This window comes from Lipotes vexillifer, unplaced genomic scaffold (assembly GCF_000442215.2).
Source record: "Lipotes vexillifer unplaced genomic scaffold, Lipotes_vexillifer_v1.1 scaffold822, whole genome shotgun sequence".
In the NCBI taxonomy this organism is placed as follows: Eukaryota; Metazoa; Chordata; class Mammalia; order Artiodactyla; family Lipotidae; genus Lipotes; species Lipotes vexillifer.
Genome location: NW_006770496.1, coordinates 1243167 through 1262816, shown reverse-complemented (window position 1 = coordinate 1262816; position 19650 = coordinate 1243167). Strand labels below are relative to the sequence as shown.

At 40.4% G+C, this 19650-nt stretch overlaps 1 protein-coding gene across 4 annotated transcripts in view; it reads right to left on the bottom strand.

Annotated features, from left to right (window-relative positions):
- ELMO1 (engulfment and cell motility 1) overlaps window positions 1–19650 on the bottom strand; it is a 462642-nt gene that overhangs the window by 350932 nt on the left and 92060 nt on the right. For 2 of the 4 annotated variants that reach the window (XM_007446111.1, XM_007446112.1), the window contains exons 8-11: window positions 12023–12174; window positions 9579–9657; window positions 3281–3331; window positions 41–163 (exon numbers count right to left, since the gene is read on the bottom strand). In XM_007446111.1, coding sequence (XP_007446173.1) covers window positions 41–163; window positions 3281–3331; window positions 9579–9657; window positions 12023–12174 — 405 coding nt within the window. Of the gene's footprint in view, window positions 1–40; window positions 164–3280; window positions 3332–4397; window positions 4443–6594; window positions 6599–9574; window positions 9658–12022; window positions 12175–19650 lie in introns of all 4 variants that reach the window. The other 2 variants (XM_007446113.1, XM_007446110.1) reach the window with 2 other exon arrangements.

Sequence of the window (19650 nt, the reverse complement as noted above, 5' to 3'; positions counted from 1 at the left end):
TTCCCTCATGTGCTTTTACCGTTGTCTAACAAGCACTCACCTGGTCCTGGGGATCCATCTTAGTCATCATCCTGTCTTCCAAAAGGTTAAAGGTTAGCACCTGCAGCACGTACAGCTGGTGTGCCATTTCATTGTTGATGGCCCGCTGAGCTCGGATGACATGCTAGGGAGATGGTTTACAAGTGAAATGTTTTTAAACAAAGGAAGAAAGAAAAAGCAAATACCCCCCCCCCCCCCCGCCCGTCATGATGCCAAGCAGAACCTCAGAAGTCCTTATCTGGAAGCATGGGGGATGTAAGTGGGTGGAACCACCCTTCAGGAGAAAGATGAGCACACAGGTGACCCTGGAGCATTCCTTTACATCTCAGGGCCCAGTAAGGTTCCTGATCTTTAGGCCAGAAGTGGAGAAGTGTGTGCAGTGAAGAGTGGAGGTGGGGAAGGAAGTGGAAATTCGGTGGTGATTACATCCATATAAATCAAGAGAAGGTGTGCCTGAAATGAAAGCACCTTGAGAAAAACTGTGGATTTCTACAACAGAAGCATTCCTTGCCTGCACTAGAGAAATGAATGGTGCATATGTATTGTAAGCAATTTTGCCATCATCTTAACCCTGCAGCTGTCTCTGACAAGTGATCCCACTTCTCAACGGGGAAAAGTTTTAGAAGCATCACACAAAAGCAAAGTAACTATCAGGTTTGTAGTTAATTCACCGTGGAAACTGTACAGTAACTACTGTCACCACAATGCAGTGAGTCAATTCATATATATTACTTTTTACTCACCTGTTAACAATGAATTCTTTTTTCTTTTGGCGGTACGCGGGCTTCTCACTGCCGTGGCCTCTCCCGTTGTGGAGCACAGGCTCCGGACGCGCAGGCTCAGCGGCCATGGCTCACGGGCCCAGCCGCTCCGCGGCATGTGGGATCCTCCCGGACCGGGGCACGAACCCGTGTCCCCTGCATTGGCAGGCGGACTTTCAACCGCTGCGCCACCAGGGAAGCCCAACAATGAATTCTTTTTAAAAAAAAGACCCTTCCCCTTTGAAACAGAACCAAAATGGAACAAATATAAAAGGAGTGGCAGGAGACAGATATGGGGCCTTCGCCCACACCAGGGTTGGGTTTGAAACGGGAGGCAGCATTTGGTTCTAATATACATCCGATTTGTCAGAGACCACCGCTGTGCCTTAAAACTGCCAACCAACCAAAGTGGTGAAACACCCGTTCAAATGAGTTATTTTGAACGTGCCAGACCCAACCACATCTTGCTGTCTCAAAGAACTTTCTCTGGGTGCCCCCCAACCTAATGTGCACCTGGACTCCTCAGCCGGCTCTGAGCACCGAAATAAGCAACTGAAGAAGGAGGGGCGGGGTGAAGAATGAGGAATAGAAGGAAGTGGCTGAACCAAAATTATGGAGGTTGGGGGGTGGGAAGCCAGGCAATGGGATGGGGGGAGAATCAAACCTCATATCTTCCAATCTTCCCAATAGAATGTTAATTCATAGTGTATGTTGAGTATCCAAAGTGTATGGGTACTAAAGCGTATGGGTATCTATTTTATTAGCAACTCAAAAGTATCTGCGCTCCAAGTTACTGCCAGAGAATACCAACCTTGAACTTCTAGCCATCAAAATCTCATATAAAAAGTCCCATTGAAACACACTGATCTTTGAGACATGATGGCCACAGTTATTCCACCCACCCCATCTCTGGGTAATCTAACGCCAACTGCCTTACCCAGGTGATACCAACAACAGGCTAAGACCTTAATTCCAAGTTTCTACTCCTTTATCTCCCCATTCTCCTCCCCTGCACAAACACCTTCACTGAACTATGCTTTAAAATCACTGCTTCAGGGGGCTTCCCTGGTGGCGCAGTGGTTAAGAATCTGCCTACCAATGCAGGGGACATGGGTTCGAGCCCTCGTCTGGGAAGATCCCACATGCCGCAGAACAACTAAGCCTATGCACCACAACTACTGAGCCTGCGCTCTGGAGCCCGTGAGCCACAACTACTGGGCCCGCGTGCTGCAACTACTGAAGCCCACATGCCTAGAGCCTGTGCTCCACAACAAGAGAAGCCACGGCACTGAGAAGCCCACGCACCGCAACAAAGACCCAATGCAGCCAAAAATAAATAAATAAAATCACAGCTTCCACCTTTATTGAGAGCCAGTATAAAAAATAACCGTATTATGAATCCCTCTGTGATTTCTAAAAAGCCATTTTTGGACCAAGAATCTATTAGAATGTTCTAACAATTTCAGATTCCAGTTCCAGGGGGCAAAATATGTCATCCCCTGAAGAACTGGGGTACCTCTTTTATCAAACAGTGAAAATTACACTCATATGGTTTCTCTTTATCCTTAACAGCCAGGAAGTTTAACATGAAACTTGATGACAAATTGTAGTCATTATTATTGGCTTTGGGTTCTAGAATATTTATTTTCTTTGCCCTCATAAGGTTTTTAATTTTTAAAGGCCTCATTGTATTGGAATGTGTGTGTGTGTGTGTGTGTGTGTGTGTATGTGTGTGTGTGTAACTATAAGCTTGCAGAACTTCTTTTCAGAATTACACGAGCACTTTTTTTTTTTTTTTTTTTTTTTTTTTTTTTGGTAAGCAGAAGAATCAATCACACATGCTTCTTTCAGCCTTTGGTTAAAAGTCAAGTAGCAGATAAGGCCTCAGGAAATCTTGCTATTTGATTTATTTCTAAACATTCACAACATAACATGTAGAGCTTCTTTTCCACTGAGGTTTCAGGTCTTTTTTGCATCACAGTTAATGAGTGGGTTTCATGTCTGTCTGTCTTTCTTGCCTTTCTCTAGGAAAGCGGCCCAGGAAAATGATGGTCGAAATTTCAGGACTTCTCTCAGAGTCTGATATGTTTCCAGCTAGTTTCCTCACTAAAAACAGTATAAGCTCATACTGGTGGGATTTTTAAAGTCAGGGAGCCCCTGATTTCCCTAAATGCAAAGCTAAAGCTTCAGTGAGTATAATAAACCTGCCCCACCGAGAGAGATTTCCAACCCTTCCTGCCAGAATGCGTTTCTCTCTAGAGAAGTTCCAGAAACGCTCTCCCTCCAATCATGAGGCCATTCCTGTGGGAGAGCTTTGTTTATTCCATTTCCAAAAGCACACTTTTTCCTCCTTTCTAGTTACGACTGCTTCACCACAGAAGCAAGTCACAGAACAAACCACAAAACCAAGCCGAAAGAGAAGAATAAATACACCGGACCATTCCTTCCCAACAAGGTGGTCACAGCACATAGGTACTCACTGTTAAGATGATGGAACGCAGTTGCTTCTGAGCCAAAATATTCGCCATCTCCTGTGGAAGAAAAACACACGGTCAGAAAAGCTTTGGTTAGAAAGATCCATTTCCACATAGCCCCAGACGACTTTATCCTGGGGCGTGCTTCAAAACTGGATATCAGCAGTATTTCTTACCAAAGAAAGGACTCAAGTGGATAGTAGTATTCGAATTACTTTTTGAATGTTGTTTAGATAACAAAGCAGAGCCAACAGCAAAGGAAGGAAATCTGGCCCCTGCAAATTTCTTTTTTTTTTTCTTTGTTTTCTTGGGAATTTCCTCCTTCCAGGAAAAGGTAAGTGCTGAATAAAAAGCAAACACTCCAAAAGAAAGCAAAGGCTCCCCACTGGAATGGCTCATCAGCTTTTATTAGACTGTATATGTGCAGAGTTTTTACTACAAGGCAACATAACACCTGGACAGAGGAGATTTCAATACTAGAGAGCCATCACTTTAAAGGTCTAAGGCTTCTAAAAGCCATTTCATCTTAATCTGTGCAAAACCAAAGAGTGAGTAGTACATACCCCAGGGCTTAATAGTCTATGCAAATGAACTGAGTGAAGTTTTAGCAAAGGACAAACATCTGGGCAGATGCAAAGCCCTAGGGGCCCGCATTCAGCATTCCTGAGCCTCAACTCTGCAGGCTGTGCTTTGTGCTTTGGCCTGCCTGACTGGCATAGAGGACTTGCAGGTGATTTTATTAAATGAAATGATTCACAGATGCCCTTTCTGAATATTGTCAAACAGGTACTAAGGGGAAATGAAATAGTTGAACACAATCTTGGTACAAACATCCCAAAGGAAAAATACTGCTCATATTCAGGAAGTCACTTGAATGTTGTTTTCTGGTGGTGGGGGGGCGGATACTTTTAGTGTCACTACTCTTAATGAGTAGAGAAGAAACTAAGCTATGATTTAAAAACGCAACCATGAATTCGATCAAGGTCAAAATAAACTTGGAGACAGCAAGGAGAACTCAGAACACAGGGAGGAAGTACGAGGGGGCGCACAGGCAGGGCTGGACGGGGGCAGAATGGGAGTGCAAGGCCCACTTTGTACTGACAAAGGGAACGTGGGGACTTACAGTCAGAGGACAATCAAGGATGTCAACACTGCTCTCTACACCAACCTAACGGCCATCGCCACCACAGAAAGGAAAGCCAGCAGGAGAGAAGAAGGAATGGAAATTCAGAGCACTCTGTTAGACGTTACAGCTTAATTTTAACGCCCCTGCTGACCCGCTGCATTGAAGAGAAAAGCACACAAATACGCTAAGGCGATCTAAAAGGGCTAGATGGCATCAAAGTCAAAATCCAATACTATACTACTATATATAAAATAGATAACTAATAAGGACCTACTGTATAGCACAGGGAACTCTACACAATACTCTGTAATGACCTATATGGGAAAGGAATCTTAAAAAAGAGTGGATACAGGTATACATATAACTGATTCACTTTGCTGTGTAGCAGAAAGTAACACAACATTGTAAATTAACTATACTCCAATAAAAATTTTTAAAAAACAACGACAACAAAAACAAAATCCAATACTAAGTCCTCTTCCAACCTCTTGAAAACAAGAAGGCAAGGACGAGGACACCATCGGAAACAAGTTCAATGGCAAAATCCAGAAGGAACTGCCCTTCCATGGGTCGCAGAAAGCCATGCTTTCTTCCTGATCAGAACAGGAAGGTCCATCTTTTTTCTTCTTGGATCAGATGAAAACAAAAGGCCCAACGTTCTTTTATAATTCCTTTTCTTTAATAAAAATGAAATTATTGCTTTATTGACACACAAACAAAAAAAAAAGAAAAATATTCTCTGTGCCTATGTCAGCCTATCGACTTAACAATTTTTAAAATAAGTTAGAAGGGACAGTATATTTCCAACATCTACTAGAGCAATTATTATAATGATCTGCTTAAAATATTTATCTTCTGCATAAGAGTGTGGTCTTCTCAAGGGCACAAAGACTGTCCTTTTCATCTTTGCATTCCCAGCCACAGCACAATGGTTGGCACAGAGCAGGCAATGAATGTTTCATAAAACATCCTGCTACCCTCCTAAAGGAACAGGAACTTGATCAGAGAGGAAACAGAAAAATCCTTGTCCACACAATGGATTTTTTTTTTTTTGCCCAATATTAAGGAATGGTTTGAGTGAACGTGAGAATCTATGGAGAATATTTTATACCATTAGGATGATATAAAAGTATATAGATAGATATGAATATGGATATGGATACAGGCATACCTCAGAGATATTGCAAGTTTGGTTACAGACCACCACAATACAGCAAATACCACAATCAAGTGAGTCACACTAACATTTTGGTTTCCCAGTGCACATAAAAGTTATGTTTACACTATGCTGTAGTCCATAATGTATGCAATGTATTTTGTCTAAGAAAACAATGTACATACCTTAATTTTAAAATACTTTATTGCTAAAAAATGATAACATCATCTAAACCTTCAGAGACTCAAAATCTTTTTGCTGATGGAGGGCTTGAAATTTTGCAAGAATTACCAGAGACACCATGTGAGCAAATGCTGTCAGAAAATGGTGCCAGTAGACTTGGTTGATGTAGGGTTGCCACAAACTTTCAACGTGTAAAATAACACAGTATTTGCAAAGCACAATAAAGCGAAATGCAGTAAAACGAGGTCTGCCTGTATAGATAAACTGACATGGAAAGATGTCCACAAAATCTTCTTTAGTTTTAAAAGCAGTTAAAAAGAAACAAAAAACAGTGTGTGCCGTATGATCACATCTAGTGAAAAAATGATGTCTGCAGGAGTCTTTGCACAAAAAGCAAGAAGTAGGACCATGACAGTCCCACATATGTGTGTAGTTGCAGTAGTTCCCTCTCTGGTAATGCAATTATAGGTTTCTTTAAAATTTCTTCCTTTGGAATCTGTATTTTCGGATTTTTCTATCAAATTTTTTAACTATAAAGGGGTTTTTTAAAATAATCCTTATCAAAGCCATAAATATTTGTAGAGAAATTTGGAAGGGATCTGACCAACTTCTTTGCCATGAAAATAATAAAATAAATAATGGCAACTAGTTGTAAGAAAAAGGATCCACTTGCCCACCTAATAGCTATCCCCTCTCCCACAAAACAAGCACCCCTTCCCTTTATTTGGGCAGGAAAAGGGAGAGTCTCCAATACCTGGGAGGCAGGGGAAAGCATGACCCAACCCCCCGCCTCACAGGGAGGCTGACAGGGGACCATCCACAGAGGATGCAGTTATACCCCAGGCCCAAGTTCACTGCTCTCTCAGGCAGGCCAACTCAATGAATGCAAAACAAAAATATCGCCCAGGTCTGCCTGCCAAGTAAAAAGATCTGACTTTAGTCATATTTTTCTTCAGTAAAAGCAGAAATAAGGTATAAGTATTTAAAATCCTTCTAAATTCGTTAACATTTTGAAAAATAAAGAAAATCCAGATAATAGAGTCCTACCAATGTGTTTGAGCCCAAGTTGGAAAGAAATGTTGAAATAAATAAAATTTTTTGACTGAAGTGGAATTTTATCCGATGTCCAAAAGCTTTAAAAAGACAAACAAACAAACAAACAAACAAGAAAAGGGACATTCCTGTAAATCCAGTAAATAAGTGTTTAGAATTATGTTTTAATCTGATTGGAGTAAGAAAATGGGCTTCATGTCTTTCAGGTGTCAAGGTCAGTAAGTTCTTTACCGGGCAAATACAAGGCCATTCTGCAGGTGATGTCTCCTTGACCGGCATTCAGTGGGATGCTTTGCAGATAAGAGCAAGAATGAAGTTGGGATTCTAGCTTTGACTCTTATCAGCTCAGCAGTCAGTCAAGTTCTCTACTTCCTTTGACTCTCAGTTTCCTCATTTATAAAATGGAAATAATAAGACTTTCTACAGATATGAGAATTAAATGAAACGACATAAGACACGGAACATGGCATGGTGCATGGCAAACCCTCAAACATCATCATTTTCCTATTTGCCAAAAAAATTCAGACCTTCCAATCTTTCAAAACATAAGCCAATAACAATATATAATATACAGCAAGATGTCACCAACTAGCTTGATCTTCTGCTTTAAAGGCCTCCACTGATGTTCAGAAAATAACAACAAATAAACTTTTCTTCATTATGAACTCGAAACAATTTTGAGCCAACTCTCTCTTAACTCGCTAAAATGTACTTTAAAAATTAAAAATCGAAATATTCATTTTCTTGACCAACAATAATCACTGATTCATCTTAAATTCAACATAGTTTATAAAGTCCAAGTTAATTTTCTATCGACAAGTATCGTCATTTTTATTTCAAAGACTAAATTAGTCATATAACACTTTGGATTTTCTGCTGGTTGATATACACCCTATATTTCTTAGTTGAATTGTTTTCTTAAATGGTTTAATGTTATTAGACTACCCTTTGTGATTTATTATTAATATAGCAATATACAGCCAAACTGTACCGTGTCGGTCTCATGGAGCCTAATTTTTCAAAAATAAAAAATGATTTGATTAGCAGAATCCAAACCTAATGTTAATGGTATTCCTAATATAATGGTATCCCCCATTATGTTTTCATTGTTATTATTGTCCTGGAGTCAGCATAGATTGGCATCTAATTCCGTATTTTTCCATGGTCATTCAATTCCAATTCAACAGATTAACAGTAGTTTCAGTGTAACAGAAAGATGCAAGGTGTATGCATCTTACTCGTGTCTAGATGCAGAGATCCAAGTGAAATCGTAGCACTTGGGGTGAGCACGAGCTTTCATTTCCTCTAACCCAGCCACAGGAAAAAAGACAGTCTCAAGAGGTCCGATCAGCATTCTGACCTGGCTCTTGACCCCACTCTACGAGCAGCCATCAGTGGCCTGGCCAGTAGAAGGATCAAGCTTCTCAATGCCCATGTCAGGTTTATGTATGTGCTGCCCATGTCAGGCTTGTGAACATGCCCAGGCAATTTGCTGGGATGATGGGAATTATCATGAGCCCAGTATTTAGATATAAATATAAAAGGAGCGGCCCTACCCATGATCCCACTTAAGATCTGCAAAGCCACCCTTAAAAATCCAGCCTGGAGCATAGGCTTGGGGAGGACAGGCACCTCCTGGCTCCAGCCAACACCAAACCAAAAGCACAGGAAACTATAAAGCCACTCTACTTACTGTGCAAACATAGCCCCTAGGAATGAGCAAACAATCCTAAATGGAAAACAAACCAGAAACCTTCACATTTAGCCACTGAGATTTAAAATCCTTGGCAATGAAAAAATAAAGTAAAAAAATAAAATTCTTTTTTTTTTTTTTTTGCGGTACGCGGGCCTCTCACTGTTGTGGCCTCTCCCGTTGCGGAGCACAGGCTCCGGACGCGCAGGCTCAGCGGCCACGGCTCACGGGCCCAGCCGCTCCGCGGCATGTGGGATCTTCCCGCACTGGGGCACGAACCCGTGTCCCCTGCATCGGCAGGCGGACTCTCAACCACTGCGCCACCAGGGAAGCCCTAAAAAAATAAAATTCTTGACACAGTGTTCAGTAGCATGCTAGCTTTCTAAATTCTCCTAAAACAATTTATTGGTAACCGTCATCAAGCTCCCCAGTACACTTTCTAAAGGTTGAAAAAAATCTCATATTTCCATCCAGTTTGTAAAGGAAGTAAATTGTGACCAAGGTAACAAGTATGTTATGTTGATGGGAAAAAAACCAGGAATGGATTCTGAGGTGTGAACCAAATTCTAAGAGGTGCAAAAACCCACTTGTACAACCACTTTATAATAGTCCTTTCCCTAGTTGAAGAAGAACCTGTCTTCTCACCTTCCCATCTCACACCTCCCTGGGGAAAGCATGACACCTCTCAGGGTCTACGTTTTTTCATCAGGCAAATGGGGACAATCCCTCTCTGGACCCGGTGAGTATCCAATGAAATGACAGAAGATCACAGGGGCTTCTAACTCTGCATCCATCACGGAGGCAGAGTTTCATCTTTATTTCATCTCTTTGTTCTGGGCTTCTATGTTGGGTTTCATGTGATGAAAGGGCTCTACCACTGGAACACTCCTAACTTTCCTCATCAGACAGGGGCTTGCCCATCTCCACCTAGTTCCCACTGGATCTGTGAATGATCCCAGGCTGTCCAGGCAAACCACTGAGCAGCAAGGAGCCCCACAGGAGTTCCTGGGATGGGAAGGGGAAGGCTCTCTCTGCACCAAAAGTTGCCAGCACAACTGGGCACAGTCTTTAAGACAAAAGAAGTGCAACTTACCTGCCTCTTCTCATCAGGAGCCTTCAGGAAAAGTGCATTAATCACTGCAATGGTATAGGTTTGGATTTCTTGATCTGTCCTGTAAAGACACACAGTAATACAGAAAGTCAGAAGAGGCTACCCCTGAGTTAGACCATGATAAAGCTCATGATTATGTCCCCCCAAAATAGTGAGAGAGAAAGCCAGGACCTAGAAAATGCATTCAGCGCTGAAAAACTACTTCGACCATCACGAGGCTGGAAACACAGTGAGGGGACAATTACTATTGCTAGCCAGACAAAATACGCTCAGTGGAGATCACCCAGACATACAGGTGGCCAGCTGGCTCTCTCCGCTTCTCCTCTATTAGAGTCAAAAACATGGACCAGGGGATGTGTGTGTGTGTGTGTGTGTGTGTGTGTGTGTGTGTGTGTGTGTGTGTGATTTTCTGTCTGATGCATGAAGTATACCTGGGAATAGTCCTGGGTATTCCCTACATTCCCGGGCTTATGATAAAGGAAACTGTTTTGTCGCCATGGCAATAATATTACATATTCTAAAAATCTATTTCTCAAATAGAAACTTTTTTTTTAATTTAACATCTTTATTGGAGTATAATTGCTTTACAATGTTGCGCTAGTTTCTGCTGTACAACAAAATGAATCAGCTCTATGTACAATATATCCCCATATCCCCTCCCTCTTGTGTCTCCCTCCCACCCTCCCTATCCCACCCCTAGGTAGTCACAAACCACAGAGCTGATCTCCCTGTGCTATGCAGCTGCTTCCCACTAGCTATCTACCAAATAGAAACTTTTAAATAACAAAAGAATAGGTTTTTATGTTTACAAATTTGCTTTTCACAGGAATGAAATTAGAAATTTCAAATGAAGCCAAGATCTAATGTTAGCTGCATGGTAAACAGTAAATAAGAAGGACCCAAGGCTAAGGACCAGAGGCCTATAGGCTATATTTGGAGATAATTTAGGAAGAGGCAGAGCTTAGAACATAGCCTTTGGCAGGATGAAATTCTAAGCCCAGTGCCCCACAGCCTGGCTGTGTGGCCTTGGACAAGTTCACAGGGTGTCCCTACAGTTTCCTCATCTGTAACACTGGGTAAAAACATTCCTATTTCAAGGAGCTGCCTTTAAGATAAAATGAGGTAATGTATATAAAATCTTTAGTACAGCACTTGGCAAATGAGAAACTCTCCACTTGGCAAAGCGCTCTATAAATGCACAGTGATGCCCTCGAGATTCAGAGGAAAGATACAGACTTTTAAGTTGATACAGTTCACATTCAGGGACATGTGAAACTGGTATTATTTCCAGAAAGATTTCACACAAAATCATCATTTTAGAGCATATGTTAATTTTCCCTGAGGCCACAATCCATAGACTGTGTTACTTAACATTTTACATTCTAGTCACCATACCCCCTCCATATGAAGGAAACCTCTAATGCACTTTGGTAGTTTGTATTATAAACACAGTCAACATTTTCAGTATATTGAGAACTACTGAATACTCCCTCGTATCTCCATCCTACACCCCCAACCCAAACAGGCCAATCAGGTTTCTTCTTGAAAATTTGCCAATGTGACCTGAGAGACCAGGGGCGGCTGTTACTGGGAGCCAAGTCACATGACTGCCAGCCAGTACGCTAGAGAAAAGGCCTGTTGTGAGGACTCCAAGGAGGCCATAGTTTCTGTCCTTCCCAAGGCTTAGCTACTTAAGTCATTCCTCGGTTCTATAAAGTGCGCCAGTATCCTTTCAATAAACTCCCTGTCCTAGCTCAGGATGCTTCTTGCCACCTGCAATCCAAATACTTTAATTGATAAAGTGGCATCGTACAAGGGATTCCTTCTCAGGCTTGTCTCATCAGAGGCAACCTTACTAGTTACCTAAGCATAGAGAGGAGGAGAGATCCCCAAAGACCGAAGTCTGCTAGGGCAGCTGTCTCATAGCTCAAGCCTCTTAAAAAATTCATATATTATAGAATACAGCAATCAAAGGTCATTGTAACACCTGGAGCCTAAGAAAGAAGCCTGGCTTTAAAAATTCATAATTAAGCATGAAAATTCTCATTATATCACAGAAAGCACTATTTTATATGATTAAGGATAAAGACTCTGTTGAGAACTTAAGAGAACAAGTTGTCCTATTGTGTCTTATTAAACGTAAAACTCTACCGATATCTACCAACATTGATCAGAAATGAGTGCCTACCAAGGCACTGGGGGCAGACCAGTGACAAAAGCAGCCAAGGGGAGCACCCAGGGGCAAGTAACTGTGCCATGTCAGTGTGATGGGGGACAAGCATGGGACATGGTTTGATTATATAGCAAATCAAGATTCTTTTTCTGTATATTAGTCAAACCAATCTGAAACCTTTCTCAGGGGGTTATGGTGGCTGTCCACCTGAAGCATTTTCCCTTCCCTCTGTGGTGGAGTCAATCTTGCTTACCCTTGAAGATGGGGAATGAGTTGGCCAATAGTGATCTCTTGTGCAACCTTCTGGTAGAGGTCATGGCTGTTGAGCACCATGGACTCCAGAATGGCCAAGGACCGCTGCAGGATGGAGACGTCTATGGCTGACTTGTTGACAAAACTTGCTATCTGAAAACCCAAGCGGGACACAACTCATGGTAAGCAGAGCAAAGGAGTAGAGAAGGGAGCAAATCAAGTAAATCGGGAGCTCATTTAAGAGCTCAGACACCGAGGACGAAAAGTACTTGGAATAGTACTATTACAGAAGAATAGTCAGAAACGCATGGAGTCAACAATGATTGTTCACCAGCTTATTACAGACCACTATTGATATCCTATTTCTCTAACTCAGTAATAAGCAATCTTAAAAAGGAAACAGCTTCAAAGAATTATTCTGTGTGGTGTTTCTGGAACGATTCTTCTGAGTTTCAGCTTTCAGGGGCAGATGATTTCAACACATATATTGTAAGAACTCTTATGTTTCTTTGAGACAGTAATTTCAACATATACTAATAGCCATTCCCTTCCATTTCCAGGCTACTCCTTCACCCACACGATCTGTGGCTTTTATGTTCTTATTATGATCCTGTTACATTCTTGAGGGACTCACACAAGTCACACTTGTCAACACAATGCAACTGGCAACTTTTCACTCACTGGCTACTTTCCTTTTTATTCAACGGAACACTCAATGAAACACTCTTTTCCCCATTCTTCCAATTTCTTATGGTTAAAATAAATTCTTCTCATCTCTCTCAAATTTAGCAAACAGGAAAACATTTAAATTAGAAGTGTTAAAAGTTAAAATAGTCGTTTAAGCTCTAAAATACATTCCCTAAGGAATTAATCACTAAAGCCTCCAACATAATAAATCACAATGTAAGAGGGAAGTAAAATAAGCGTTAGAATAATGGATCACAGTAACCCAAACACATGGGTACCATGAAGGTTTTATTTTAGAGGCCTCATTAGAAGTTCTTACTGTCTGTTGACAACTCACACTAAAATGCTGTTATTATATCATCATAATGACTGCTTTCTTAAAAGCTAAATAATTTGGTTCCATGACAAATTGACACTTACTGCTCCCCCCCATCAAAACTAATTTCTCCCTTTCTGCTGTCCCACTGTCCCCTTCTCATCCTCTCTCCATCATTGTACAAGATAAAATGCAAAAGGACCATGACAACTGACAGTTACCAGCTCAACTGTTTTTAGCCCAATGACTCCCCAGTGAAAGTAGGGGTGAGGGGTACAGATATCAACACCCTCTGTGCCTCCAGATACACCTGGATCTCAGGGGGTGAAAAATAAATGACATGAAGAAATTAAGTAACATTATGGTTTTATATTCCAAAAAGCTATTATTTTATAATACAGACTACAGGAAGAGTATGAGAACGTTAAGATTCTCAGAAGACTGCTTTAGCTCCTTTCACAGCTAGTAAACTTCTCTAATGTGTTTACTGTCCCTGCCAAGCCCTCGCCTTAATCCTCATAGATGGGTCAGCTCCCCTATGATATCTATCATGCCACCTTTCCTTCTCTAAGGCCAACTTTCTCTCCCCCAAATCCAATGACCCTCATACCGTGCTCATGGTTTAACACCTAACTTAGATCTCTTCTAAATAGAATATAAATTCTTTGACTTCCCCACCAGCACCACCCCAACCATTTTTCACTGTCCCAGTATTATTCTTGGCACTTATTAGAAAACTGAAGAACTCACAAAGAAGTGCATTGACAATAACTCTTATTTCTCTGCACTAATTCTATTCTCCTTCCATGCTCCTTTTCTTGTCTCCATTTAGTAAATTTGGATGTACCTTTAAGACTCCATGGAGAATCCTCCAGCTGAAAGCTGATGGTCAACCTCCCTCCCCCACCCTCTAGCCTTCATCCCTTCTTTGCATTCATTCAAGTAATATGTATTGACCATATGCTATGAAACAGGCTTGCACTGACCCAGGATCTGGAAATCAAGAGATGAGCAAACACACATGATTTTTAAATTCAGGGACTTTATAATCTAGCACAGACAGACAGATTAAAAAGTCATTTACGGGCTTCCCTGGTGGCGCAGTGGTTGAGAGTCCACCTGCCGATGCAGGGGACGCGGGTTCGTGTCCCGGTCTGGGAGGATCCTGCATGCCGCGGAGCGGCTGGGCCCATGGGCCATCCCGCTGGGCCTGCGCGTCCGGAGCCTGTGCTCCGCAGCGGGAGAGGCCACAGCGGTGAGAGGCCCGCGTACCACGAAAAAAAAAAAAACAAAAAAAAAAACGTCATTTACTATGAAGTATGTTACGTGCTTATTCTTGGCCTCCAAAAGTATACCTCCACTTAGACATTCCAACAAAGCCTAAAATTAAATGGGCTAAAAATCAATCTTATTGATTTCTTATTCCTGCCTTCTCAAGTATCACCTTTCTTGAAGTTTGCCATAATCATTAGTGATTAATAGTCTTAGTTCCCTACTTTCTATTTCCGTGGACACATTTGCAATGTCTCCCTTATGATACATGTTCAGTTGTATATACACAACACTGGCCCACGGTCCACCTCGTTCCTGGGTTGCTGAGACAGCATCTTCTTCAGTTTCCTCTATATTCAAGATTTCCCTCTAATACAAATTTACCCTTTACTTCCATAAATATCCTGTGACAGTATTTCCTTTCTTGAAATACTCAATCAAAACTCTCAATGTTTTCCTGGTATGAAGCACACTTTCTTATAATGGGTTTTAAAGTTCTCTGCAAATTATTAACTCTCACCTGCTCCCAACAGGCTTATACAATGATGGTAAAGCCTTTGCTTTCATTCAGATATTGTATCCCACATATATATTCCATTTCCATTTGCCATTTTTATATATTTCTCTCTCATGAAACTAATCCGTTACCTTCCTCAAGGTATTGTTTAAAGTTAATCTTTTCCATCCCTTCAGCTCTTCCTTGACACATAAATCCCATCTCTTCAGCAAGCCTGAAGCAGGGTACAAAATTTCGTGTAACACACTAAGCTGGCAGAGAGCAGGCACACAACTCATTAGAGTCCTATGCACAGTTCTGTAGGAGATACTAGTCGTTTTTTGAAACTAACTTCTATCTTTTGCCTTATTTTGTCAGTAGTTTTAACTAGACATCTAAATGACCCAATATTGTCAACTAATGAGTACTAATAACCAAGGCATCAGGGCTGATTGAGCAAACATGATGACTGTAGACAGGCTCCTTATTGGTGCATGGACAAATTTGTGACTGTATAAATGTTATTTTCTACGTCTAGTTTAAAAACTATAGATCGTAGTATAGCTATAGAAGGTTAAAGATAGTCTGGTTAAATATTAATTTCCCTTGTCTTCCCAAAAGTCAATAGTGACTTCCTTTGCCTTTAAATTTTTCCCAGCTCCATTTCTGTACTTTTGGTCAACACAGGTGAGCCGGCCTAAATCAATCAAAGGACAGCTTCTTGAAAGTAGGTCTGTATCAAAGGGAAAAAGAGGTAGGAGGAACTACAAGTAATTATATATATTACCTCCACATGCTTCCACTCATTTAAAAGTGCTACCGAAATAAAACATAGGAATATTTGGGTGACTTTTAAGAAGCTAAGGGTCATCACATGAATCAATGATACAAATTATTAAAATTACATAAACACTCTTTAAATCACTTAGATTGAGATCTTAAAATTATCCTAAGTTATCAAAACTGAAAAGATCCATGGAGAACATGGAGCTCCACTCCCATATTTTAAATTATCTGGGCAGGGGCCCATAAATCTCTCAAGTTTTCAAGAGGCAAAAATTATTGGGTCTCTAAGCTGAAACTGGCTGGATGTTTATCCAGGCACTGAAAATACTGCAGGGTGAACCAGGCCCTCCTGCAGAGCTAAGGTTTCAAGAGCATTTGTATAAAACTTTCCTTCCAAGAAAAATCACTGATATTATACTTGGCTAGGGGAAAACCAACTGGTAGCACAGAAAGTTCTAGGTTTTTTTGGTTTTTTTTTCCATTTCTTTCCTCTCCATGCCTTCTGACCCTCTCCCTAAGAAGCCAAGTCTTTAAAAAGCAACAACATTATATATTGGCATCAAGGGATTCCAAGTTTCAAAGTGTTTATGAAATGATATTATTTATTACAGAAAAAGTTTGTAAACTAGAATCTAGATTCACACATAAAAAAATAGATAGTGAAGAAGGAGACCAAGGCTGGCAGGGGAAAAATATTGCTCCAAAGTCGTATGAATTTGGCATTAATAGGAAGCCAAGTCTGGACCACAGAGATAAGCATCTTTTGTCAGCGCATTTCCTAGTTGATTTTTGTCTAGATAAAGCTCCATTTAAAAGACAGTTGCCTGTATACAAGTCCTGGGTTGTCAAAGTGCTGAATTTGATCCAGCTAATGAATAAAAAAGTTAACCTTACAAAAACTATCAATTATAAAGTCATTTTCTGATGACCATTTTTTTTTAATTCACATAAGGGGTTGAGATTTAAGTAGCAATGCAAAGGAAACAGAATGACTAGGAATGAGGATAGCATATATTAAACGTGCTGCCTTTTGAAAAATATTTAATTTTTAACTTAAACTGCCAAGACTGCTAGTCTTTGCTTCCTTAGATCTAATATGATTTTTATTTAATTTCAGTGAATGAAAACTGTTTTCATAAGCAGTTAGGAAATTAGATTATTGTCATTCTCTCTAACCACATCTCACATCATTTAAAGAAAGACAGCTATGTAATTCCTTTATATTCATAACTGAAGTTTTAATTGAAATATGTTTAAATACAGTGGCACAGTATTCTTTTTTTTTCTTCAAGTTTTAGGGTTTAAAAAAATGCTTCCAAAGCAAATTTCACTCATTCATTTCACAGAAACGTATTAAGGTCTTACTCTATGCCGGGTTCTAAGGATAGAGACAGGAAGAAAGCCACGGTTCCACCCTCCAAGGACTCATGGTCTCTTGGGAGAGCCAGTCAAAAGAACAAGAAGTCCTCAGAAATGTGGTAAGTGCTGGAACAGAGGCATATACAAGATCCAAGGAGAATGGAGAGCAGAAGAAATCAGTTAACTCTGCACCAGTGAGGTCAGGGAGGGCTGAACAACAGGTAACGCTGCTTCAACAAGACTATTCTTCAGGAGCTGTTCTTTCCATCGCTTAAAACACAGGTGCATGATGATGGGGGAGGGAGCCCTGACCCCGGGGGACCAATGACACCCCGCTCTCTATAACCTCACTCAATCTCCCCAAGCCACTGTGTCCTCATCTCCTGACCAGGAATAGCAAGACTAACTGTTCTGTTCTGCAAAGGATTGCTGTGGGGATCAAGAGATAATGTGGGTGAAAGCATAACATAACTTCAAGGAATTCAAGTTCAGAACAGCACTGTTTTTATAGCAAAAGAGGCTCTAATATCAGAAAAGCAAAGCAATTTTGATGTAGGAAAGAAAGGCCTGCCATAAATTCAGAATGAATTGAAAAATTCTGTTAAGTATGAAAAATCTGCAAAACCCAGTATTTTTAGATTTGAACTTACTTCCCCTAGAACTTTTGTTTTAAATTGAAGTCCAGTTGATTTACAATATTCTGTTAGTGTCAGTACAGCAAAGTGATTCAGTTTTATATATGTGTGTGTACATATATACATGTGTGTGTGTGTATACACACACACACACACACACACACATATATATTCTTTTTCAGCTTCTTTTCCATTATAGGTTATTACAAGATATTGAATATAGTTCCCTGTGCTCTACAGTAGGTCCTTGTTGTTTATCTATTTTATATATAGTAGTGTGTATCTGTTAATTCCATACTCCTAATTTAGCCCTCTCCCCTTTACCCTTTGGTAACCATAAGTTTGTTTTCCATGTCTATAAGTCTGTTTTGCAAACAAGTTCATTTGTACTATTTTTTAGATCCCACATATAAGTGATATCGTATAATATTTGTCTTTGTCTGACTTACTTCACTTAGCATGATAATCTCTAGGTCCATCCATGTTGCTACAAATGGCAATATTGCATTCTTTTTACGGCTGAATAATATTCCATTTCTCTAGAACTTTTATCTTGGAAAGAAAAAATACAGCAATTTTTTCTCTGCATTCGTAATCTAATGCTTGCATTTCCTGTCGCCACCCAAGGAAAGTACTTCCTAACACATCAGGATTTCCTTGGCTTTCTCTTCTACAGTCATTTCTCCTTTTTTTAGCAAAATTCATACCACTGACAAATATAGGCAAAAAGAGGCTTCATCCTTCTTTGTATGTTTTCTAGGTGGTTCCCATTACTTGTTTCCCTTGTAGGAAAAAGGGATTCAGAGGTGCGTCAAGAAGGCCCTGGGTCCCCAATCGGCCCTCCTCTGAAGAAAATAGGCAACATCATGAAGGCGTTCAATCTGTGGGGCTTCTGCTCCCAACACCCTCAATGAACAGATTAGGGGCTCTTCTATGCTCTTCAATTCAAGGCAGTGTCTCCCTCCAGGTACTGACTAACTTCAAAGAGAAAAGAGATAACTTCACAGTGGGGAGACCCAGAAGATACCACCTTATCCACATAATCAAGGTCAACATCACCATTAATAAGCATATTAACATCTCATACCCCAATGTGATGCTCTGAAAAGGGCACAACATTACATCTCTAATATTCTTGCCGAAAATGCATAACCTTAATTTAACCATGAGGGAAATATCAAAAAGCCCAGACTGAGGGACATTCTACAAAATAACTGACCAGTATGCTTCAAAATTGTCAAAGTCATGAAAGACAGGGAAAAACTGAGGAAATGCCACATTGGGAGACATGCCAACTAAATGCAGTCTTGGATCCTGGACCTGGTCCTTAACCAGAGAAAGGAAATGGGTAGAAAAACTGCTGAAATCAAATAATGGTAACACTATTACACCACTGTTAATTTCCTAGTTCTGATAATGATACTATTATTATGCAAAATGTTTAGGGAAACTGGTTGAAGCTTATATGGAACGTTCTGTACAATTTTTTTGCAAATTTTCTATAACTCTACCATAATTTCAAAATAAAAGTCTTTAAAAACTCAAGTGACTCATACTGGATTTTGCTTTGATTTTCCAGCTTTTGCACAGACCCTCTGAAATTCTTTATTTTAGACAACCCTTCCCAGGAATCTAGATAAGATAAATGTAAGAATTCCAAACAACTCTTCATTCCCAAAAACAGCAGGAAGAAAGATGCCAATACATTTATAAACCATTTCACAAATACAAAGAGAGGAAAAATAAGTTAACAAATTAATAAATAATAATGATTCTTGATTTAATAGCTATAAAGTCACGGCTATTCACTTTTGGTTAGAACACTGGAAACAGAATTGTAAATTTGCAGACACGTCTTTATTACTATTCAACTGCTGGGAATGGTAGGGGCCTCTTCTGCCCTCTCTCCCCAAACCAGGTCCACCTTTGCCTGTACCTTCGTTAGTTTCCTCCTAAGGAAAGTAGGAACCAATCGAATTAGTTGATCTCAGAGACATTTATTGCACCAAGATATCCAGTAAGCAGGCTTACTCGGCCTAAGAGGCATGGATCCAAGCACACCTTCTCTTACATTCCTG